Source organism: Lissotriton vulgaris, chromosome 2_1, assembly GCF_964263255.1.
Source record: "Lissotriton vulgaris chromosome 2_1, aLisVul1.2, whole genome shotgun sequence".
NCBI lineage: Eukaryota > Metazoa > Chordata > Amphibia > Caudata > Salamandridae > Lissotriton > Lissotriton vulgaris.
Window position 1 is genome coordinate 2,025,325,134 of NC_141687.1, and position 24,728 is coordinate 2,025,349,861.

General features: G+C 50.4%; 1 protein-coding gene across 1 annotated transcript; it reads left to right on the forward strand.

Annotated features, from left to right (window-relative positions):
* The first annotated feature begins 23,120 nt into the window (after positions 1–23,120).
* Positions 23,121–24,170, forward strand: LOC147733677 (uncharacterized). The gene has a single exon (XM_086957109.1). It carries the CDS (start codon positions 23,121–23,123, stop codon positions 24,168–24,170), a length of 1,050 nt encoding a protein of 349 aa, XP_086813235.1.
* The last annotated feature ends 558 nt before the right edge of the window (positions 24,171–24,728 follow it).

Here is a 24,728-nt window from a genome sequence, read left to right on the forward strand (position 1 = left end):
CTGCAGCGGCCACATGCCTGCCGGCAAATGCAAAAATGTCTGATTGACTACTTGGCATCTAATGATACTGAGGGCACTCCATTGACAACTTTATGTGGGGCCCTTAAAGCAGTGGTGAGAAGCGAACTTATCTCGTTCTCCGCAGCTGCGTAGGGAAAAGAGAGAGGAGTTGACAGCCAAGGTGCTGGAACTTGAGCGTGTTCATGGCAGACTGGGGCCCCGCGTATGTGGCGACAACTCAAATCAGCCAGAGCTCAGTTGGCAAGTCTGGATCTAGACCGAGCGGAGTATGCCGCCCTCCAGCTTAAACACTCCTATTATATAGGCGGTGATAGGACAGGGAAGCTCCTTGCCAGCAAACTCAGGGCGCGCACAGAGCGCTCCAGGATTGCGGCTGTCCATACCTCGGATGGGGTTCGGGTTGAAAGTGACGAGCAGATTGCAGAAGCCTTCCGGGCTTTCTATGCCTCCTTGTATGGCAGGCACTCCACCGTTGATGGAGCAGGGGAGGGATACCTTGGTCGAGCCGCAACTAAGGATCTCACCGCCTCGGGGACTGCGGCGCTGGATGCTCCCATTAGGGTTGAGGAGGTGATCAGTGCGATAGCGCGCCTCAAACCGCAGGCTTTTATAAGACTTTTTGCCAATCCTTGGCGCCCGTTTTGACACGCTTGTTCAATTCTTTTCAGGGCCCAGGGTCGATTCCGGCAGAAGTGTTGGAAGCCGACGTCGTCGTTCTTCACAAACCCGGGAAAGATCCCACCCAATGCGTGGCATATAGGCTGATCTCCCTCCTTAATCTCGATTTGAAATTATTCACTGGTGTTTTAGCAGCTATGTTAGGCCCGCGCCTTCCAGGTATAATCGAGCCCGACTAATCGGGCTTTATTCCCAACAGGCAAAGCAGCGACAACACCAAGAGAATCATGCATTTAATAGATAAAGCCCACTATATGGGCCTGGATGCCCTGTTGCTCTCGATCGATGCTGAGAAAGCATTCGATTGGGTGGATTGGGGATTCCTAGATAAAACACTGGCCCATTTTGGTGTGGAGAACGCTTCCAGGCATGGGTGGCGAGATGTTACGACAAACCCAGGGCAACGATACGGGTTAACGGATTGTGCTCCAAACCTTTTGATATTCGGCAGGGCACAAGACAGGAGTGTCCCCATGCCCCCCTGATTTTTTTGGCGTTATACGTCGAACCCTTAGCGCAGCGTATCCGAGACAACCCCCAAATATCCGGTATCCCTTTCGGGGGGGAACAGCACACAGTCAGTTTATACGCCAATGACATTTTGGCAACGCTAACCTCTCTCCGGCGGTCTGTTCCTGCTTTTCTGGGAGAGCTTGAAGAATTTGGCAAGGTATCGGGATTTGAGGTCAATGTGGGGAAATCTATGCTTTTTCCCCTGGGCCTCCACGAGGGTGCCCGGCGGATGCCTTTCAGGAGATCGGGGGATGTAGGACCCAGGGCGAATTCCCATACCTGGGGATCACATTAACCCTGTCTACCGGCTCCACTCTCACCCGCAACTACACTATGCTCACCCTTCAGGTGACTGCCGCTTTGCGGCGATGGAGAACGTACCCTTTGTCGCTGTTGGGTAGGGTGGCTGCAGTAAAAATGTCCATACTGCCTAAAATACTGTATGTTTTTCAGACAATACCAGTAACACCCCCCTACGCTACATACGTGTGTTACAGTCTGAGATCCAACACTTTATATGGGACGGGAAACGACCGAGGCTTCGTCGTGACTTGGCTTCTCGCCCCCCAGATTAGGGCGGTCTAGGGATTCCTAATCTTATGACATACTACAAAGCTGCCCAGCTCCGCTACCTAGTAGAATGGAGCAGCCCAGAATCCGAAAAAAGGTGGCTCTTTCAGAATTTTAATTTTGTTCTAAAACAAATTTTATTGAGTTTCCACATAAGATACATTCACATCTTACACATGCCTATCCGCCAACCAGTGACACTTCATTGCTGGAACAATACTAACGCCCCCACCACAAGTCCGCCTCTCCGCGCCCATACTGTTGTAAGCCATTGAACTGTTCCACAGAAAGAGCAAGGCTTTTCCGGCAGTAGAAATTATCAGCCATATTCATGAACCTGAATTGCGCTCGCAAATGGCCAGATTCTGAGAATCTGGCCGTTTGCGAGTGCGTTTTTTGCATTTGGGATTCATCATCCCAAATGCAAAAATCGCTATTACCGAAATCGCATATTTGCGAGGAATTGGATTTAAGGATTAATAGAGATTCCTTAAATCCAATTCATCACCCATTTTGAAATTGCGAATTCACAATATTTGGTCGCAATTTACCACGAAATCTGACTTTGTGGTAAATTGCGAAAAAAGAGTAAAAAGCACTTTAGTGCATTTTTTTCTTTTGCATGTTACACACACACATGTCCTCTGGACATGTGTGCACACACACATGTCCTCTGGACATGTGTGTGCGCAACACCTGTTCAACAGCAGCGGTGCGTCCATTGGGGCGTAGGGGCGTAGCCCCACCAGCCCACATGGAAGCATCGCGGCCGCCGAGCAAATCTACTAGTATTATAAATAACAGATCAGCCGCCGGTTGCGCAGGGGGGGTGGGCGTGGCCTGCTGCAGCTTGAGTGACAGTCCACACACTCAGGCTGCAGCAGACCGTAGTGGGGAATTTACAGTGCGCATGCTTGGGAAAGTTTGAAACTTTCTCAAGCATGCGCACTGTAAGTTCCCCTGCGGGACCCAGGGGTACTTGTTTCAGTTGTTTGGTGCCACAGCCCGGGTTTAGAAAGGCCGAAAGGGCGAGCAGCAAATATGCCTCGGTAGCCAATCCTGGAGCGGCAGCAGTGCCAGGATTGGCTGGTCCACCGGCGCAGCATCCCATTGGATGCCGCGCTTGGGGGTGAGGTCTGTCGCTGGCTCCCGTACAGTGGTCTAGCTGTCGCCGTGATTGGGACCCTTCGAAATCTTCTGGGGCGCGGGGGAGCACTTAATGGATTAATATAGCGACTTTCATGACCGAAAAAAGGAACCCGGACTCCCGGAGTAGTGTCATATGGCTCAGAATTCAGAAGGCGAATTCAAACAAACATTCACCAAAGCAACACATCTCTGTCATGCCAACTCCGGTGAGTCGAGGGAAATTGTGGGCAAGCACTAGCATGTGTAGCTGGGCAGGCAGTATTGTGTGTAGCTGGGCAGGCACTAGTATGTGTAGCTGGGCAGGCAGTAGCGTGTGTAGCTGGGCAGGCACTAGCACGTGTAACTGGGCAGGCACTAGCATGTGTAACTGGGCAGGCAGTAGCGTGTGTAGCTGGGCAGGCACTAGTATGTGTAGCTGGGCAGGCACACCCAGAGCTACCCTTGCTAATATTAAGTCAATAAAGGCAATTTCGTGGCAGTGGTGTAACGGGAAATAATGCATCTGTGGCTGCCTCGCATGCACAGGGAGAAGCCGGAGGACGTGATTAAGTTCGTGCATAACCTCCACACACGCGGTGGCACACCCGGCAGAAGGACTTCCAGCTCACCACAGCACTCCCCAGTCCCCACGGGAGACGATATTTGTGCAGTTTGCCTGTGAGAAGAGAACTACTTCGGTGTTACACATGGCAGCAATGTCCGAGCTGAAAGTTTAGTATTAGGTGGCAGCCAGGTTCTCATGAGCTCAGAAAAATAAACGATTGAATGCGAGTAACCATCAGGGTTCAAATCTGTGAACTGCAAGTTATTCACCGCTCTCTTCGGCTGGTGGAGGTGCGTTAACCCGCTAGCTACCTTATCATTTTGGTCAGAAGTTGTACGCCTGATACTGCTGGCGTGTGCTATTGCTGTTTAGTACTAATAGTTCTGCTGCTAGTTTGAAGTCAGGGTGTGCCCTTTCCATGGCTGTTGACGAGGGATTAAAAAAAAAACGTTCTTAACCGAAAGGTTTCGGATGTCCATTCTTCTTCCTCAGTTGCAGGTTTTTTTTAAACTATACTTTAGTTCAGTGCTTCATTTGTGAAATAAAGAGTGCCGGTGCTCACAACTCTGCTCAGAAGCTGACTATCGCACACTGAATACAAAGGCAGGTAGTCTTTAATCCACTACCACACAGCACAATCCCTGCCATTTTCTCACATGTGCAGGTTCATTTCTGTTTGTGACGGGGTTGCCGTCTTTTTCTTCCTCCGTCTTTGCTACCTGCGTATTTTTCCTCTCATGCACTCGTTATATCATAAGGAAAAATCCGTGCAGTTCGGCCCCCACCCGGCTCAAATTAAGCGCGGCGTTGGTTATGACATTTTGCGTCTCTTTTCTCTCTGGATGGATTATCAAAAAACATGGCAGCCTCTTACTCGAGCACGTGGGTGCACTTCGGCGCCTTGTCTGGTGCATGAGGCGCTAGAGACATACTACACTAATTAGTACTACCTGCCCATGTTCCAGTGCTGTGTCCAGCCGTGAGGATGGGTGGTGGAGGAAAAGAGGATTGACAGTCGCCTGACCCCTGACAAGTAGGCACTAGCTAGGGGCGCAGTGAGTCATTTTTTAGCAGCTAACTATGAGTATCAGAAAGGGAACACAGGGAGAAGAAGACAGAAAGGTACAGCGGGAAAGTGGAAGCGAAAAAGCAAGAAAACAACCAGAGGCGCTTTGAACGAAGAAATGAGAGTAAGGTAAGGTAATGGAGGAAGTGTGAAAGGAAAGTACGGTGAAAGGATGAATGGAAAGATGGAAAATTAAGTGGGAAGGAATACAGTGCTGAATGGATGAGAGGATGAAAAGATCGAAGGGAGAAAGAAGAGTTAAATTCAAAGTCACAGCGTGAGCGAGAATGCTGTTGCGAACCCTAGAACTCTCTTTCATTATCACTTAGTGACTGAGTTGTTTCTGAACTTTTCTTTTAATACATCTCAACCTTATTTCAACTTCTGTCATTCTTTTTTCATGTGTGCACCCTAACTCCCTTTTTTTTCGTTTTCTTTCATTACCATATATCCTTCTTCCTTTGTCTCCCTTCTGCATCTTTCCTTTTTTATTTGTTTTCTTTCGTAGTTCGTACTTCTCATCTTCTGATGTTATTTCTCTTTCTGTTACTCCCGCGTTGCTACCTCTCCTCATCTTTACTCCGTGCTTTCCCCTTTTCAGTCCTCGCTCTCAAGGTTCCTTCTTTGTTATTCAGCCCTTTGCGCTGTCCCTGCACGTGGTACTGAGCACAAGTCTGAGCAAAGGGACAGGGGCGTAGCTGCAGGGTGTGTTTGGGATGGTTACACCCCCCCATATAAATGTATTCTGTATTGAATAGATTGGTACAAGTGCTTTAAGTTCGGTATGGTGAAGTGTTTGTTGGATTTCACTTCACATGCAGACAAGATCACACACACACACTCTTGCCTAAAGGTCTTAAAAACGGTGATTTTACAAAATGAGGGTGATAAGTAGTCCTCACAATCCGCACTCCTCTCCCTTCCTACTGATCCTTAAGGCCCCCTCCTGCATTGCTGCTCGTATAATCAGCACAATAGTTGGGAAATCTGAAGCTGACCCACCCTCCCCCATACATAATGACCAAGCTATGCCCCTGCAAAGGGACACTAAGATGATACATGCAATATGAGTGCAACACCATCAGACCTACCAACTCACCTGGTGCCACCATGTGTCACGTGATTTCGGTTTGTACTTCCCATTTTCCAGGATTGGCTGGTCCACTGGCGCAGCATCCCATTGGATGCCGCGCGTGGGGGTGGCCCGGCATTCATCTCGCAAGCCAAGGAGGACTGGTCGTTGGCGCCGGCGGTGCCCGATTCTGGTTCCATGTTTCCACAGTGAGTGACTGTTTCAATTCATTTTAGCTGTGGAGTGTTGTTAAGTAGCAGCCATCCCATGCGAGCAGGCATGCTAAGGAGTGAGGTGTCCACCATTTACTTTACTAATTTACATCGCAAAGTCCTTCTCATCGTCACCTTTCACATCGGATAGAGTGGGGCTCAAGAGAGAGAGAGCGAGAGGCGGGAGCGAAGTGGAGGGGGCCGAGGGAGGAAAACGAGATAAGAGCGTGGACGGAGAGAACGAGACGCAGAAAGAGAGACGGGGGCGACGTGCAGAGAAGGGGGCGAGAAGAGAGAAGATAAGAGAATGTAAGAGAGAGGGAGAAATAGAGAGGGGGGTGAGGAGAGAAGCTAGGTCACTGCTGAGAGGGGAGGGCAGGCACGAAGGAAGAGGAAGAGCATGTGAAACATAGGGAGGGGGGCGGGGGTTGAGGGAAAGAGTGACCCAAGCAAGGGAGAAGAGACAGCTCGGTGGAAGAGAAACGTGTGAGGTGAAGGACAGTAGGAGGAAGTGAGGGAAGAGGGGACAGAACGTGGGAGGGAGGGACACAGAGGGAGGGGGTGACACAGAAGGAGTGAGTGACACAGAAGGAGTGGGTGACACAGAGGGAGGGAGTGACACAGAGGGAGGGAGTGACAGGGAGGGAGTGACACAGAGGGAGGGAGTGACACAGAGGGAGGGAGTGACACAGAGGGAGGGAGTGACACAGAGGGGGGAGTGACACAGAGGGAGGGAGTGACACAGAGGGGGGAGTGACACAGAAGGAGTGAGTGACACAGAAGGAGGGGTGACACAGAGGGAGGGAGTGACACAGAGGGAGGGAGTGACACAGAGGGAGGGGGTGACACAGAGGGAGGGAGTGACGCAGAAGGAGGGGGTGACGCAGAAGGAGGGGGTGACACAGAGGGAGGGGGTGACACAGAGGGAGGGGGTGACACAGAGGGAGGGGGTGACACAGAGGGAGGGGGTGACACAGAGGGAGGGGTGACACAGAGGGAGGGGTGACACAGAGGGAGGGGTGACAGAGGGAGGGAGTGACACAGAAGGAGGGGTGACACAGAGGGAGGGGGTGACACAGAGGGAGGGGGTGACACAGAGGGATGGAGTGACATAGAGGGAGGGAGAGACACAGCGGGAGGGACTGACACAGAAGGAGGGGGTGACACAGAAGGAGGGGGTGACACACAGGGATAGAGTGACACAGAGGGAGGGAGTGAGGGATGGAGTGACACAGACAGAGGGAGGGAGAGGCAGTTGTTGTAACGCCAATACGTTGATTGCTATTGGGCAGTACTTAACTTCGCAGACCACGAAATCGCATGCCCCGACAACACGTTTTGTTTTTTGTTCCCCTCTGTTTCATGTGTGAACTGCTCTTTTATCCTACTGAAATGAAATTGTTGTAAAAAAGACAAGAATACATATCCCATATCCGTCCGTATTTAGCCAGCCACGCATTTCCCAGAGTGTGCTTGCTGCCCGTCCTATAAGGCACCTGGACGCCACCCAAAGCGCTATGAAGCGCTATGTAAATATCATTACTGTTGGGGATAGTCTGGTCCGCTGTGCATGAATTGTGATTGGCTTTAAAATCTGTTCCCTAAAGTGCAATTTATATCTGTGCCTATTTCGTCAGCCACGCATTTAGCAGATTGCGCTTGCTACCCGTTCGATAAGGCACCTGTACGCCACCCAAAGCGGTACGAAGTGCTATGTAAATACCATTAGTGTTCGAGATAGTCTGGTTCGCTGTGCATAAAATGTGATCAGCTTTATAATCTGATTTCTAACATGCATTTTTCTTTTCTGCTGTGTGCCTGCAATTCCATCCATCCACCCTGTACAGACTTACATGAAGCAATTATTAAGTATTTGTTTGCAAACTATCCACCCATTCATCCATCCACCCACCCTTTGATCCATCCACATACCCATCCAGCCATCCTTCACCCATCCACCCTTTGAAACATCCATTCATCCATGCACTATTTCATCTAGCCATCCACCAATCCTTCACGCACCCACCCTTTCATCCGTCCATGCATCCAGCCACCCTTTCATTCAGCCAGCAAGCCATCCGTCATCCACCCACCCTTTCATCCATCCAGCCAGCCTTTCACCAGTCCTACCATACACCCTTCATCCATCCACCCACCCTCTCCCCATCAATCCACCATCACTTTAACAAAGGAATGATGATATTGACATTGCGCACAATTTACGTTATTTGTAGCTTTGTTGAGCGTTTGCAGTATTAATGAATGCATTACAAACAATTCAATCAACTGGCATTAAGTATATGACCGTTATTAAGTATATGAGCGTTATTAACGCGCGCGTCAATAAGCTAAGGTGACATAGCCGCTGTTTAAAATAACTATGTCTTCAGCTTCCTGGAGTGCCTCTGACTTCGTTCTGTTTCTTTACTTTTTGTGACTGTTGGTCCTGCTGGGAAACATTTTCAATTTATGTTGTCTTGTTTACTGGGAGCATTGCTTTTATTTTCCTTTAGTGTAATAGGCTGGCTGGTGAAGTGCACTTCCCATAGTGTGCAGTCACTTCAATTTGCCTTTAGGTGACTACCTGGCTTGATGGTGGTTTTCTATTTGATTTCAAGTAACTCCTTGTCTTGATGAGTGCATTGGTTTTAGTTTGTTTGAGGTAACTGCTTCACATGCTGGTTTCATCACACAGCTGACACCCACCCTGAGAAAGCCAGAGCTGCCCTGTTATTGTTATCAACACCAGTGCGCTTAGGTTCCTTACAGCTCCTTCACTTGAAGTGGGTTACCACCTACTCGTTTACTTTTTGTATCCTGCTCGTACCAAGTCAGATCCAGACCCAGACCAGTCATTTTTCTTTCATTAAACTGTTTTACTTGCTTGGTGCTTTTATGTTGGTGCCTGCATGCTGAGGTGTACTCTTCTTCAGTTTAAATGTATGTGACTGGCCTGTTGACTAGCACCCTGCTTTCAAAGTGAAGGTTCACAGGTTCACACTTGCTTTAGTTTACTTTTGTATGGTTGACTGCATGCACTGTTTTGCTGGATGCATTGCTTTAAGTTACTACTTGATGCATTGCTTTCAGTTTGCTTTCAAGTAATTGCCTCTCATTTTCCTAATGCTTTGTGAAGGCTGTTTCCCAACTGCTGTGCAACTTCTTCTACTCTTAGAGCTGAGATTTTCATGAAAGTCTTATAGTCTGAATTCAGCACCTGAGCGTAATAGGACGGAATGAATGAAGCTCTGTGGTTATACTGAATAAGCAGCTACCTATGTTATGCCATCTATTAATGTAATAACTGCACTTTCACAATTGCTTTATTAACCTTCCTGCTTTCTCAAATTTGCTTGAAAATGCACGATTTTTCTTCTTTTTTTTCAAAATTTTCTTGGGGGGGATTATCCCCCCAAACCCCCCTTTTGGGGTTCGGGCTCGCTCGATGCGCTCGCTCGCTACGGTGCTGTATGCAAATCACTTCACGCCCCACGACTTTGAAATGTCACCCACCGCCCCTGCTGTTCAAATGTGCGTTTGAGGGGTGCTACATGGTGTCCTTTGGACACCCCTGGCACCCTTCAAATCGCAATCTTATTTGCGATTAGCAAATTGCTAATCGCAAATAAGGAATACTCCCCATTCATTCCTATGGGCCTTTTGGCCCATAGGAATGAATGGGGAGTTTTTCCTTATTTGCGATTAGCAATTTGCTAATCGCAAATAAGGAATCAGTAGGAATCGCAATAAATTTTGCTAATCCTACATGAATCCCGTTTTGCGAGTCCTTAATAGCGAATCGCTATAATTCGCTATTAGGGCCTCGCAAAACGGGAGATTGATGAATATGGCTGTAAATCGCTGGTGACCCGTGACACAGTCATAAGAGGCTTATGTGTGCTGCTCAGTAGTCCTTCCTGCAGTGTCAGTGGATATATGTCAGCACAGAAAACAAAAACAACAACTTCGCCCCCCCAACTGAACCCCCCCTCCCCCAGTACCCCCCCCCGACCAATACCTCCCCCTACCCTTCAGACATGCCACTTCCCCTAGCACCGCATACATCTACTCAGTATATGTACCATACCCTCCAGTCGAGCCCTAAGTCAGTAAGCCAGATCTCCACTAAAAGGACGCACCCACCTTCATGGTCCCACCTCCCATTCCCTCGTCACACTGCCTGCTGCTGTGGTCTCAAGTGTCCAAGAGGGCATTCATAGCTAAAGAGATCAGTCATCTTCTTCAGCCGGGTTTTTGAGCAGATCCACCAACGCCACCCAGGCTCTCGCCGAGCCCCACAATTTATCATTGTCAGCCCGCCGAGCTAATTGGAGCGGGAGCGTCCTCTAACAATCCGCCCACTTAGTAAAGTCTTGGAGCCATCGGTAATTTACCAAATACTAGGCCCCGACTATGTGGTATAAATACACCTCCCCCCCTTCTCAACTTATGATCAATGCAATACCCTAAATGAGTAAAGAAATATCCCCTCCTGTCTCTTTTTCTTATTTCTTTATCTTTCTATTCGCTAACTACTACTTTACCACTTTTTATGCTTATGCTCCTTATCTGGATAAATGCTATAAAAAAGTTAGCTGTCCTTGCATCTAACATAAATGAAAGTAAATATAAGCATGTTTATTTCTCTTGTTCAAACGTTTCAAGTGTGGAAAAGATTGGCTGAAATTGTAATTGCTCGGTTTTGCTGTTGTAATTATGAAACTGTCAGCATGTCTCTACGATACTCAAAGAGTTTTAAATGTGAAAAAAAAATTTGCTGAAAACTCAACTACCCATTTTTGTTCTTGTACTAATGGAATTGTAAGCTTGTCCTCACGATATACATCAGCATGTCGAACCAAATAATAGGCGATGTATCATGAATTTTGAACGAATTTACTGGCATTCAAAATCTAGCTAACTTCATGTAATATAACCAACTGTTTAGCATAAAGACAACATTTTAAAAATTGTTCATTTATTTACAGCATCATGATGGTAAAGTCCTGAGGAAGACACCTTCAACGTGTCGAAACGCGTAGACAGGAAACCATCCCTCACTTATATCATATTCTACACAAAATTTATGTATATGTGATAATGAGCCCAAAAATCTTTTTTATTGTGTTTTATCATTAAGTCAATGATTTTATTCATGACGTTTTTTATGAAAGTTAATGAAATGTACTTTATATGCTAATTCAGTTGTGAATCATCAATTTTATTATGTTTGCCATTTAATCTGTGCCAGTAGTCATATTGTTTGCCTGGGTGCGTTACTTTACATACATTGTTAACCCTGACCCAAGAACTTTATCCATATCAGGGGGTCCTTGTTCTCTACACATTATTCAGTCCCAGAACATATGCATGAATGCCGCACCTTCCAGTCTGCACCGTGGGTAAGCAGCGTGGGAGCCAAAGAACTCATTAATCTTGTGAGGCGTAAAATATGCCAGATGAAACACCTAGAATTGGATAAGTTGAAACCTCGCGTTGCAGGAGCACTTCCAGGCCCGTTCCATTAGTAATTCCCAAGGTTTCTCCTCTATAGGCGTCCCCAGGTCTGTTTCCCACTTAGCACACAGTCCCTCCAAAGGGGTTCTAAGCCCTGCGTCAGACTCCGATATAGGCATGTCACCGCCTTGACTTTACCCGCAGAGGTGACCACATATTGGCAGGAGAGGAAAACCCGAGGCTCTTCCAACCCTTGGTGCCAGTGCCTGCGTACAGCGGACGTCACGCCCGCATGCAAGAGGAAGTCCTGAGCAGGCAGTTCATGCCTCTGCATGAGGTCCTGAAACGGTAGTAGTGCACCATCTTCATACAGATCTCCAATGGTGGAGATCCCCAACTCCTCTCAGTCACGGAGGCGCCACCATGGGGAAGCTCCGCGCAGAACCAAACTGGAATCTCAGGGGCATTTGCCGGGTCCCCTTTATTGCATCTCGTAGCCCTGCGCCAACATTGCCTCAGGACCAACAGTTCCCTGGACACTACCCTTTCTCGCACCGGAAACTGTAGCAGGATCCGACTGAGGTGGCGAAGCTCCAGATCCCCCCTTCTCTGGTCTGCCTCCATTTCAAGCCTCCCTGCCAACCGTTGTGCGAACCACTGGAACTGCGCCGCATGGTAGTAAGCCACGAAATCCGGCGCCGCAAAGCCCCCCTCCTGTCGCGGACGCATCATGATCGGCAAAGCCACTCTCCGTCTCCCCGCTCCCCATAAGAAGCTCAAAATCATAGAGTTGAGTTGGGCGAAGAACTTTCCAGGTATGCATTCCAAATCGGCAGGGTAACAAAGTAGTAAAGTAAACGGGGGAGGGTTATCATTTTTATTAATGCCACACGTCCCGCCACCGACAGAGGCAAAGAAGCCCAGAAGTCGAGATTGCTCTTGGTGGTACGTTGGGCCCACCCTATGTTACCCTTGAATAGGTCTGCTGACGCATGATACATTCTAACCCCCAGATACGGCAAACACCTACCCTCCCATCTCACATCAACCCCCTCGGGAGGATCACCACGCTCCCCCCTCAGCAGAAAGAGACAGGTCTTGTGGCTCTTTCAGGATAGGGCCATGGCCCGCCTCCCTTTGTGGAAGTTTCCTTTCTTGAAACCAACCGACCATCCCTCGTATATGCAGAGATCTCCGATTACCCGATCACTGATGAGGGTGTGGGACTCGGTCGCCGTGCAAAGGAATCTCACGTCCTTCCCCTCGCCTCTTATTCCTCTTTTTGACAACCCAGAATTTCCTCCGGGCACTGACGCGCGAGCTTTCCCTCAGTGGCTTGTATCGCCCTGCAGATCGGCGGGCCACCTTTTTGATCTTCAGGGCTTCATCTCCTATTCGGATTTGCCTGAATGGTATGATATTAAAGACCCCAAATGGTTTCAATATTTTCAGCTACGTCACTGGCTGCTCCATTCCGATGTGCGCCCCGGGGTCCTTCGAGAAATGGCTCCTCTCCAAGCACTCCGATCGTCAACTGATCTCTGAACTGTACCCTATGCTGCTCCCCCCGGCATCGCAAGAGAAGTCGGCAGGTCAGCACCGCTGAGAAGCAGAATTAGGACGTAGTCTCTCGCTAAAGGAATGGCAACAGATCAATTACAGAGCTCACCGCACAGCACGGAACATGGGGAAGTGGCAGTCAAGGTGGCCACCTATTGGCATTTGACGCCGGCTCGACTGCATCAAATTAATCCTGGCCGTAGCCCTGAATTTTGGAGGATTTGTGGGGAAACAGGCACCTTGACTCACCTGCTTTGGGAGTGTAGGGAGGTGCAGGGGTTTTGTGAGGACGTTCTTACAGATGTGGCTTCCCTGCCAACACCCTCCTAGGATTACCTAACGCACTCACCTTTCCACTTACATCTCTACGGGGAAACGCACAAGTTACTACTTGTGTAACGATATATCTGTAAGAGACATTAGTTAGTGATAGATTCCTTACCTTAGAATATCCCCAGGCCTCAGACTGGATCCGGATTTTTTTTGCGTAGCAGTACCCATGCGCGTCGGTAGGCGTCGTCCGCACCTCCGTTTCCGTCGTCGGCGTCGTGATGACGTCGTCGGAGTACTTAGACGCCGCCTCTGCGTGCTGACGTCAGTTCGTATATACAGCTTTTCCACGCCAGAAACGCAGAGCCATGATAAAAACCAACACTGGTGCCATGAAACTAGGGCCCTGAAGGGGATGACCTTAACCCTAGATATCGGTTCGCAGAACCGGGAGGACGGGTGGGTCGGTAAGGAATCTATCACTAACTAATGTCTCTTACAGATATATTGTTACACAAGTAGTAACTTGTGCATCTGAAAGAGACCCGTTAGTGATAGATTCTTTACCTTAGAATAGATACCCCAGCAATACCAACCCCGGTGGTGGGTCTGCGAACCAATAATCACACCAGAAAGTCCTGGAGGACGGAACGGCCAAAAAAGCTATCCCTCCGGACTTGGCTGTCCAGGCAGTAATGTCTTGCGAACGTGTGCAGCGTAGCCCACGTAGCTGCCTGACAAATGTCCTGCAAGGGGACTCCCCAGGGCAGTAGTAGTTGCCGTGGCCCGAGTGGAATGGGCCCTCAGCCCAACAGGGGGTTCCTTTTTAGCTAAGGAGTAGCATGCCTGGATACAAAACACGATCCACCGAGAGATGGTCCATTGGTGCACCGCCCGTCCCTTCTTAGCGCCCGCGTAACCAACAAAGAGTTGGTCATCCACCCGGAACTGGCGTGTGCAATCCAAGTAGAATAAGAGCACACATTTTGGGTTTAGACGGTGGAGCCTCTCTTCCTCTTTAGAGGGATGCAGAGGCGGAAAGAAGGTGGGCAAGGTGATAGACTGACCGATGTGGAAGGCTGTGACTACCTTGGGCAGGAAAGAGGGTCTTGTCCGCAACACAACCTTGTCCGGATGGACAGAAAGGAATGGAGGTTTGGAAGAAAGAGCCTGGAGCTCACTCACTTTCCTGGCAGAGGTGATGGCAACCAGGAAAGCAGTCTTCAGAGTAAGAAGGCGGAGAGGACAGTTATGAAGTGGCTCAAAGAGAGCGCACATCAGGTAAGTCAGTACAAGGTTCAAGTCCCACTGGGGCATCACGAATGGAACAGGAGGGAACATGTGTGTGATGCCCTTCAAAAACCTATTTACAATGGGGGACTTGAACAAAGATGGTTGATCGGGTAGCCTTAAGAAGGCGGAAAGGGCAGAAAGTTAGCCCTTGAGAGTGCCCAGAGCAGAGCCCTGCTGGGCAAGAGAAAGAAGGAAGAGGAGAACCTCAGAAAGGGGGGCAGAGAGTGGATCCACAGCCTTTGCTGTGCACCATGCCACAAATTTGTTTCACCTGCAGGCGTATACCGATTTCGTGGAGGGACGCCTGGCTGCCAGAATGACATTACAGACTTCAGGAGGCAAGTCAAATGGCCTCAACTGTCGCCGCTCAATCTCCAAGCTTGTAGGTGGAGACTGGACAGGTTCAGGTGGAGGACCGTCCCTTGTTGCTGCGACAGAAGGTCCTCCTGAAGAGGCAGACGAATCAGGGGATCGACAGACATGCTGAGTAGCTCTGGATACCAATATCTTCGTGCCTAGTCCGGAGCCACAAGGATAACCTGGGCCCGGTCGCGCCTGATCTTCTTCAGCACTCTCGGCAGAAGTGGTATAGGCGGAAAGGCGTACAAAAGACCGCAACTCCACTGGCGACGAAAAGCGTCTCCGAGCGAGTGCCGCCTTGGAAATTCCAACGCGCAGAACTTATGACATTGCGCGTTCTCTTCGGTGGCGAATAGATCTAACCAAGACTCTCCCCACTGCAGAAAGAGACCTTGCGCCACGTCCGGGTTCAGGCGCCATTCGTGATCCATCATGCATAGGCGGCTGAGTTCGTCCGCCCTGGCGTTCAGAGAACCTGCCAGGTGTTAAACCACCAGGGTCACGCCCTGATGTTCCAGCCACTGCCAGAGGCACAGAGCCTCCTGGCAGAGGGTCCACGACCCCACCCTGCCCTGTTTGTTGCAGTACCACATGGCGTTGTCCGTGAACACCTGCACTACACTCCCCCGGACAGAGGGGAGGAATGCCTTCAGTGCTAGATGAATCGCCCGCTGCTCCAAAAGGTTGATATGGAGCCGGGACTCTGCCGGAGACCAGAGGCCTCTGATCTCCGCCTCTCCCATGTAGCCTCCCCAGTGCTGGAGGGACGCGTCCGTCACAACTACGTGCTCCGGTTGGGGTAAGGAGAGGGATCTGCCGTTGACCCAATCGCGGTCCGTGAGCCACCACTGCAACTGTCTTGCAGCGCCCTCCGAGATCAAGACATGGTCGGACAAGTTGCCCTGATGCTGGGCCCACTGAAACTTCAGGTCCCACTGCAGGGCCCGCATCTGCCAACTGGCGTGATGCACCAGAAGGATGCAGTAAGCCATCAGCCCCAGAAGCTGCAGCGTCAACCTGACCGAGACCCAGGATAAAGGCTGAAACATCGGAATCAGAGCCTGAATATCCCGAACCCGCTGTTCAGGAGGATAAACCCGAAACTGTGCCGAGTCTAGAACCGCTCCGATGAAGAGGAGCTTCTGGAAGGGCATATTGATGGAGAACCCCAGCAGGTGCAGGAGGCCGGCCGTAGTCTGGAGGTGCAGACAACTGTCTGGGGCGAGCCCACCTTCAACAACCAGTCGTCGAGGTAGGGTAAGACTGAAACCCCTAACCTGCGGAGATGAGCTGCGACCACCGCCATCATTTTCGTGAACACCCGTGGGGCACTGGAAAGGTAAACTGAAAGTGCTCATGGCCTACCGTGAACCGCAGGTAACGCCGGTGGACCGGCAGGACGGGGATGTGAAAATAAGCGTCCTGCAAGTCCAGCGCTACCATCCAGTCTCCAGTGTCGAGGGCAGCTAAGACCTGAGCCAATGTCAGCATCTTGAACGTCTCCTTCTGGAGGAAGCCGTTGACGTTCCGTAGGTCCAAGATAGGGCGTAGGCCCACTTTGCCATTCTTGGGTACCAGAAAGTAGTGGGAGTGACAACCACACCCTACTTCTGGTCCAGGAACGCGCTCGATGGCCCCCTTGGTCAAGAGGGCCGTAACTTCCTCCTGCAGAAGTGTCAAGTGATCCCCCGACATGCGGTGGCACTGCGGTGGCATGGCTGGAGGGGACGCCTCGAAGGGGAGGGAGTAGCCCCTTCAGACGATTTGCAGCACCCACCTGTCCGATGTGACAGTGCGCCAGTGGTGGTGGTGATGGCGGATGCTGCCCTCCACCGGCGTCACATGGGCCTGAAAGCACGGACTAGGAGGGTTTTGAGGCGGATGCTGCAGGGGTAGGTGTGGACTGGCCTCGCCGTGGACCCCGACCACCGCCACTGTGGTTTCCATGTCCGCCACCGCGTTGGAAGTTAGTATGCAGTGCGTGGCTGGTGGCACGTGTGGGGGTGCACCTTCCTTGGCCACGAAAGGAGCGAAAGGCACCCGTTTGCAGGTGCGGGGCAGAGAGGCCCAAGGACTTAGCTGTAGCCCTGCAGTCCTTAAAGCGCTCATGCGCATGGTCTGCCTTGTCGCCAAAGAGGAGACAGCCATCGAACGGCATGTCCATAAGGGTGTTTTGGACATCGGCCGAGAAATTGGCGGACCTCAACCAGGCGTGACGACGAATCGCCCCCGTCGTTGCCATCGCTCTGCCCAGAGAGTCGGTAGTGTCCAGTCCACACCGGATGAAATACCGTGCCGCATCCCGGCCCTCCACAGGGGCTTCGCCGAGTTTAGCCCGTACCTCCAATGGGTATTCTGGCAGCACGGCGGCAACCGTGTCCCACAGAGAGTGGGTGTAGCGGCCCAAGAGGCATTCGGTATTAACTGACCGCAATTCCAAACTTAGGGAGGAGAATATCTTCTTCCCGTAATTCTCGTACCTCTTTGATTCCCGGTCGGGGGGTGCCGATGGGAATGCGGTCTGGGAATTGGAGGCCTGGATAACCAGGCTCACAGGGGTGGGGTGGGTAGACAGAAAGCAAGGGTCACCCGGAGCCGGGCGGTAGCGTCTGGCCACGTTCCTATCCACTGGCTGCCCTGTGGCGGGCTTGGACCAAGTGTCCAAAAGAACGTCCGACAAGGCCTCATTAAACGGCAGCAGAGGCTCGGCCGAGCTTGACTGCGGTTTAAGGACCTCAGTGAGGAGGTTAGTCCTCATGGCCGCGATGGGGAGCTCAAGACCCAGGGCCTTGGCTGCCCTCATCAGCACCACGCTAAAAGCAGCCCCCTCCTCCATAGCCACGCTAGGAGGGGAGACAAAACCAGTGTCGAGCGAAGTGTCCAGACCACTAAGCTCTCCTGTCCAGTCCGCAGAAGACTGACACTCAGGCTCAAAAGATGGGGCCGGGTCATAGAAATAAAAATCTCCCAGCAGCGGCGGATACGGCGCCGAGTGGCGCCCCACCGGCACCGGACCCGAATCGAGGGCAGGACCAGGGATGACGTCGTCCTGGGACGGCGCCTTGGGCGACACTCGTGGGCCCGACGCCGGCGAGGTCGTGAGGTCGACCGGCGGCGACCCGGATCCGGAACCGGACCCAGTGGGGCCCTGCGGCGCAGGACCGAAGTCGCCGACGGCACCGGTGCCGAAGCACCCGGCCCGCGTGGGGACCCAGTGGGAGCCGCTTGGGCCGAAGTCGCCACAGAACCCGACGGAGGAGCGAGCGGCCTCATGGCCATGAGGAAGTATGCAATCTTCCCCGGCGTCACGTCTTGCCCAGGGACCGGTGGGTGTGGGGCAGGCCTCGACAACAGCGGAGCCGCGTGGGCGGTGTTGCCCGAACCCCCGGCCGCGTCGCGCGAGCGTCGGGGGGAGTCAGAAGAGCGATGGTGCCGCTTCGACTTCGTGTGCCTCTTACCTGAGGACTTCAAGACAGAAGACCGATGACGACTTCCGGAACTGTGTTGGCGCCGGCACCGCGACCGGTCCCTCAACCTCCTTTCGGGCCGGGACCTTGAGCGGCGCGGGGCAGACTGCCGAAGCTCGAGTCGCTTACGGGACCGCTCCCGTCTAGCCTTAGACGTCAGGGCCCCGCAGTCGGAGCAGGACTTGTTGTCGTGGTCCAGGCCCAAACAGTGCAGGCACCAGCAATGGGGGTTGGTAACCGACATCAGTCGGTTGCAGTCGGCGCAGGGCTTGAACCCAGGCATCCCTACCGGCACCGTCGGAGTCGATAGACTGCAAAAAATGGATCAAAAAGGATCTCAAAAGGTTAGTCAAAAAGTGACTTGAGTACAACTTTTTCCAGATCTGCGCTCGCTGGCGCGGAAAAAAGAAGAACTGACGTCAGCACGCGGAGGTGGCGTCTAAGTACTCCGACGACGTCATCACGGGACCCACGACGCCGACGACTGACGCGGAGCCGCAACGACGCCTACCGACGCTCATGGGTACTGCTACGCAAAAAAAATCCGAATCCATCTGAAGCCTGGGGATATTCTAAGGTAAGGAATCTATCACTAACGTGTGTCTTTCAGATTAATGGGGATAGCCCTAGGTGCAGCTGTACATCATATCTTATCTCTCTGGGGCTCTAAAACCCGGCCCTCGCATACGGGGTGGTTGCATAAGTTATGGTACACAATTGGCATGGAGCGCTTGCAAGCCACCCTCAGGCCTCGACAGCCTCGTTCCAGGAGGTGTGGCGAACGATCATCTCGCTGCTGGTGCAAGAATTTAATGAAGCGACTTCTCCCAAATATCTACGATTGCTTAGATTCACAGAGGCTCCGACTCCTGTGGTATGGTCTCAGGATGGGTAATCCATTGTTCTTCCATGGCGAATGGCACACCGGTTCTGGCTTCCGGGGTGGGGGAGGGAGGGCATTGGGCTAGGGTGGATGGGTTAGGAGGGGTTTAGACAGGTGCGGCTCGCGGGAAGACATGTTTATTGTTGGCTACAGCACCACTGGCATTCATAGACCGGGGGCAGGTATTCCACTTCTGCCCCGGGTGTTTGCTGGTGGGATATCGAATATACCTGCTGTTATGGTTGGATTTTCTGATTAGATGGGATCTGCCCCTAGGGGCCCCTCCAACCCAGCCAGAACGTAATCACATCCCTCCTTAGGACCAACTATCCAGGCACCTGGGTACCTACCTGAGGATGGGGAACTCGCAATATACAAGCTCATATTATTAAAAACACCACTAAATCTATAGGGATACTAAGAATACTCACTGATTACTAGGGATATCCATACCCTACACCACACTTATATTCACATCAGTTGGTCTCGCGGCCACTCAGACCCAGACCGGTCTACCCTAGGGCAGATATGACACACAATCCGGTGCGTCTACACATGGGCCTGCAGAACCCAATGCTCCCTTTTCCAAACGGTTCGCAATCCTGCAAACCTCCACGCCAGTCTCTCACCTGACGCTCTCACTTATTCAAGCCACAATCTTGTGGGTATCCACGCTGGTCTCCTACCCAACGTTCTCACTAACGCCGCATATCAACGACGACCACATTCCTATGAACACCTATATATATATATATATATATTGGGAAGTCTCTTCACTAAGGGTCTGCTACTACAATATTAGGAGTTAGCCAATTAATATAATGTACCTCTTATTCTTGGCATCATAGGTCCACTCACTCCCTATTTATGTGATCACCACTTACCTGATTGGGATTACTCATCCATTCATGTACCTAGTAAACACCTAGGAGATATATTTACCTAGATTGAACAAAAGTAGGAGACACACGCCAGTTTGCTACAAACTGGGGGTTATTTTATTACAACAATATAAACATTTACACAGATCTGTATCTGACAAAGACTAGGTAGAACACACCGCTGAAAGAGAAAAGATTAGACATGCAATAGCTTAGGGAATAATGACAAGATTAAGGAAGGAGTTCACCTTATTAGTATGTAGTCTTGTTCTAGCTGTCATCTGGGTTACTCTCTCGTCTGTGCCTTGGCTCATCTCAGACTCTCTCTCTCTCCTGCACTCTTGGGTACACCTCTGCGCTGATCACTTTGCACGGGACTCCTCTCCCCCACGAACTGTCTCCACCTTCCAGCTTCAATCTAATGGTTCCTTCCGCTCTGATCACCGTTCATTCCACTAGCTTATTCACTCTGTCTCTGCGCCAATGTCCAATTAACTCCATCTGCTCCCATAGGTTAGTCCACGATCTCTCCTCCGTCTCTTCTAAAAGGCATTACTTCAGACTCCAGCTATTCACACCTCCTCCTGATAAGTAACTGCTTCTGACTGCTTCCTTCAGTTCCAGCTCACTATTCAACTCAGCTCTCTCTCCAGCTTGAACCCTCTCTCTCTGCCAACTCCACTGCTTTCCACTCCTCCACCTCAACACGACTGACTGGCTTCGTCACCTCCACTCGACTCTCACTCTACTCGACTCACTGGCTCCGCCTCTGCACTTCACTGATATAGAATGCTGTTTCCTCATGGAAAGTTCCAGCCATCAGCCTGCCGCCCACCAGGTCTCTGCATCACCTCGCATCAAGGACACACACCCAGCCGGCCGGCCTTTTGTTGTGTCTTCCACACAGAGAATAATACAGCCTACCGATAAGTAAACTTTGCCTTTACCCTGAAAAGCCTCTCAGCTTCATCAAGATGGAGTCGCTCTAGTTCTAGGCCTGTAGGCCTGAAAGGGATGAAATGCCCCTTAGCTCTGTCAGAATACCTACATAAACCATACCAATGTGTCTAATATGTCAAAGCCAATAGGCAATAGACAGGTTAAAGTCAAGAATAAAGGATCTATTATCATATTAAGCAGCTATCCTCTTCTAGGTCTGGAAAAAAAGGGCTTAAAAGGGCCAACACAGGCTAAGAATACCTATACTAGATGTGAGCAAGACTAAGGTCTATATCACTGCTAAATAGAGCCCAAAAACTCTGCCATTACACCTGCCGAGGCTCTATGCTTTGGTTCTTGAGTATGCCTGCTGGGCTCTGGTGGCGGGCAGTGGGTGTCTTTCCCTGATTTAAAGTACTGTTGTCTGCTTTAATTGACAAAATCAATAAAATAAAGTTATAAAAAAAAGTCCTAGTCTTCACCTTATATGTGACCTTGAAAAGACACAGTTGGATCCGTCCATATCTAACATTGAGAGATCTTATCTGAGGACATAAATCAAGGATTTTCTTCTGACAATCAGCCGTGATTTTAGCTACATCTTGAGAAAAATATAGTCGGTGACCCTCTCAATGAATTTGTTTTTTGGTCTTAACAATTTACAAGACCTGGAGAATGTCAGTATATTGTAGATAGAACATGATGACTCCACATGGTTTTGTTGAGACCCTCGGACCAAGTCTATGAGCGCATTGAATATTGAGTGAAGTAGAGGCAGGCATATCCAGAAGCTAGGGCAGAAAGGTCTGTAAATAAACGGTTGGGTTAGAGCCCTGTACGTTTTCAGGAAGACTGCAAATGCAAAGGATATTTCTGGAATTTCGGTTTTTCATATCTTCAGTGTGCTTTTTGAGGAGGGTTATTTCTGATTCCAGAGAGGAGATACGTGAGTAGGCGGATTGTAGAACTTCCGTTTTTTGTTCCACCACTAGTACTTGTGAATCCAAAGAAGACCACTTGTTGTTCAAGGGTTTTAGGGCTAAATGTAGGTAAATTGAATTTACTGACTCTAAAATACCGAATTTTACCGATTGAGTATTTTAGAATCGGTAAATGCAATATAGATAAAAATTCGGTATTTTTTACCGATTTCATTAAAATTCGGAATCTGCCATTCGGTATTTACCGAATCGGTATTTACCATTCATTCCTATGGGCCAAAAGGCCCTTAAGAATGAATGGGAAATACCGATTCGGTAAATACCGATTCAGTAAATACCGAATCGGAAAGCAAATAAAAGTGAAACTGAATCAGGCAGCCAATCAGGTGTTACCACCCTCCCCATCCCTACCAGGAAGTGGCTACACAGGCAGCTGCAAGTAATTGGAAGGATCCGGAGAGGCAATTGGAGCTGAGCTGAGTCCCTGAACCACATAAAAAGTTTTCCACTTTTAAACTGTGGAAATGACAAGCAGCATTGAAAAGGAACAGCCAGAGAGGAAGAGGAAAATTTAATTTAGCAACATGGAGCTGTAGATCCTTGTGGAGGAGGTGGTGAAGGAACACCAGAAATTGTTTGGCAAGCTGCCCCTGACTGTGGCTGAATCAGCCAAATGCAAGATTTGGCTGGACATTCAAACAAAGGTGAATGCTGTAGGAGTGACTCCAAGGGACATAGATGACCTGAAAAAGAGGTGGTATGACCTCAGGAGCCTGACAAAGAAATAAATTGCTGAGCTACACAAACACAAACAGGCAAACAAAACTGGAGGAGGGAAGAACCGTGTACCTCCCCCCCCCCCCCCGACTGACCTGGAGGAGCTGGTGGGGTCCACCATTGAACCAGAGAGCGTCTGTGGACTGGGAGATGCAGACAGCTCAGCCAGAGCTGCCACCAGGAAAGGTAAGAAGCATGCACAGCAATCACCCCCACCCCATCAGCCTTCCCTTTACGCTATGTGGCAAAGTCAACCACTGTCCAGTAGAGGTAGTACTATACAGGAGCAATGCATTATGGGACATGTAGTCAGTAAATGAAGGACCATGTCATACAGCACAGCAAGCAACAAGTTACGCTAATCATTTCAGACATAGTGAAGCACAGGCAACATGTACATTGTACAAGTGAAAATTATTTAATTGTAGTGGCTGTGAGGCAGTTGCACCAAGCTAAGGTACGCTTATATGTCTACAGGCGAGACATCACGCAGGCGTACCAGAGAGACAGAAGGCACAGCACCAGAGAGGGATGACAGCCAGGAGCCAGGGCCAAGTGCAGAGAATGTCACAGAGGACACAGGTGCACCAACTACACAGCCACCATCCCAAGACCCAGAAATGTCTCCACATCTGCAGGCGTCCCCAGAACGTTCAGGTTCCCCTCTGCTACTGTCCTCACCTGAACTGCCTGCATCACTGCCTCTGACAATTCCTGCATCACAAAAGCGCAGGAGGCATGTAGTTGCCCCACTTGTCCAAATGGAGTCACCAGCGGGTGACATGGAGGGGGATGCCACACCAACCTTGCCTGGGGAAGGTAGCCCTGCCACACAGCAGTCCAGTGCAGAGGTTGTCTGTACAGGTAGCAGACGCCACAGGCACAAAGAAAGCATTGTAGCAGCTCATGTGGAGGGTCCCAGTGTCTTCCATGGGCTTGAGGGTAGCATGGTGAAAATCCAAAGGATGCAGGGGAAGGCCATCCAGTCTGTGCAACGCCAGATGAGGAACCTGAACACAAATGTGGAAGATATAGGGAAGAGCATTAGAGAACTGGTCGATGTGAACAAGGAGATGGCTGCAGGGATGCAGGACATGACACAATCAGTGCAGCTCCTGTGCAGCAAACTGGACCAGGACATGTTAGCAAGGCGCAAGAAGAGGCAGCGTGCGCAGCAGCAAAGTGAAGCAATAAACCACCTGGCCACAGCCACTTCCCGGCTATGTAGACGTTGCATTAACATGCAAGAGGGATTCACCCACAACAGCAATGATGTGTCTAGGGGCATTGCTAGTTTGACCGGTGCTGTAGAGCTGATGATGAATGCACAGACAGCACAAACTGCTGCCCTGGACGTCCCAGAAAGTGAGGAAAGCACCAGTAGGAGCAGCATGACAAGCCCCCTTGTTGTGGAGACACGGAGGAGCAGCAGGCGCGATGGTGAGCCAACAGCCCAAACGCACAGTGAAGAAAGCCAGCCACTTACATCTGACACTGGTAGGCATGGGCGGAAATGACTTTTTCAGTTACTAGGGAATTGACCCAGGACTACCATTATTACATGGATGACATTTGTGTTGCACATTTGTGCTTTTGAATACCTGCGTAGTGGCAAATATTAAACTATGTTGGGTGCATACTCCACCTGTCTGGGTGTCATTACTTACTTATAAGTAGTTGTGTGTGATCTCTGCCCGTCTGTGTCTGCCATCTGTTGGTGTAGCAACTCCTGCTGTGTTGGGTTCAGGCAGTGCATGTTCATCATCATGGTCCTCATAGTCGCTCAATTCCAACTCTGTGCCCTTCTTAGTCGCAAGGTTGTGCAACATTGCACAAGTGGCAATCATCTTACAGCAGGTTATAGGTGTATACTGGCGTGCCCCTCCACTTTTTTGGAGGCAGCGGAACCTGCTTTTCAAGAGGCCAAAGGTGCACTCCACAAGGTTCCTGGTTGATTTGTGTGCCCTGTTGTATCGTCTCTGGCTGGGGGTTGAAGGTTTGAGGTAGGGTGTCAGGTGAAGGAGCGGACGGCATATGCACTATCCCCTATTTGAAAATAGAAAATACATTACTCA

What these genes read in the sequence shown, in the direction of transcription:
- LOC147733677 (XM_086957109.1), top strand. Translation starts at nt 23,121, where the DNA reads ATGTCTACAGGCGAGACATCACGCAGGCGTACCAGAGAGACAGAAGGC.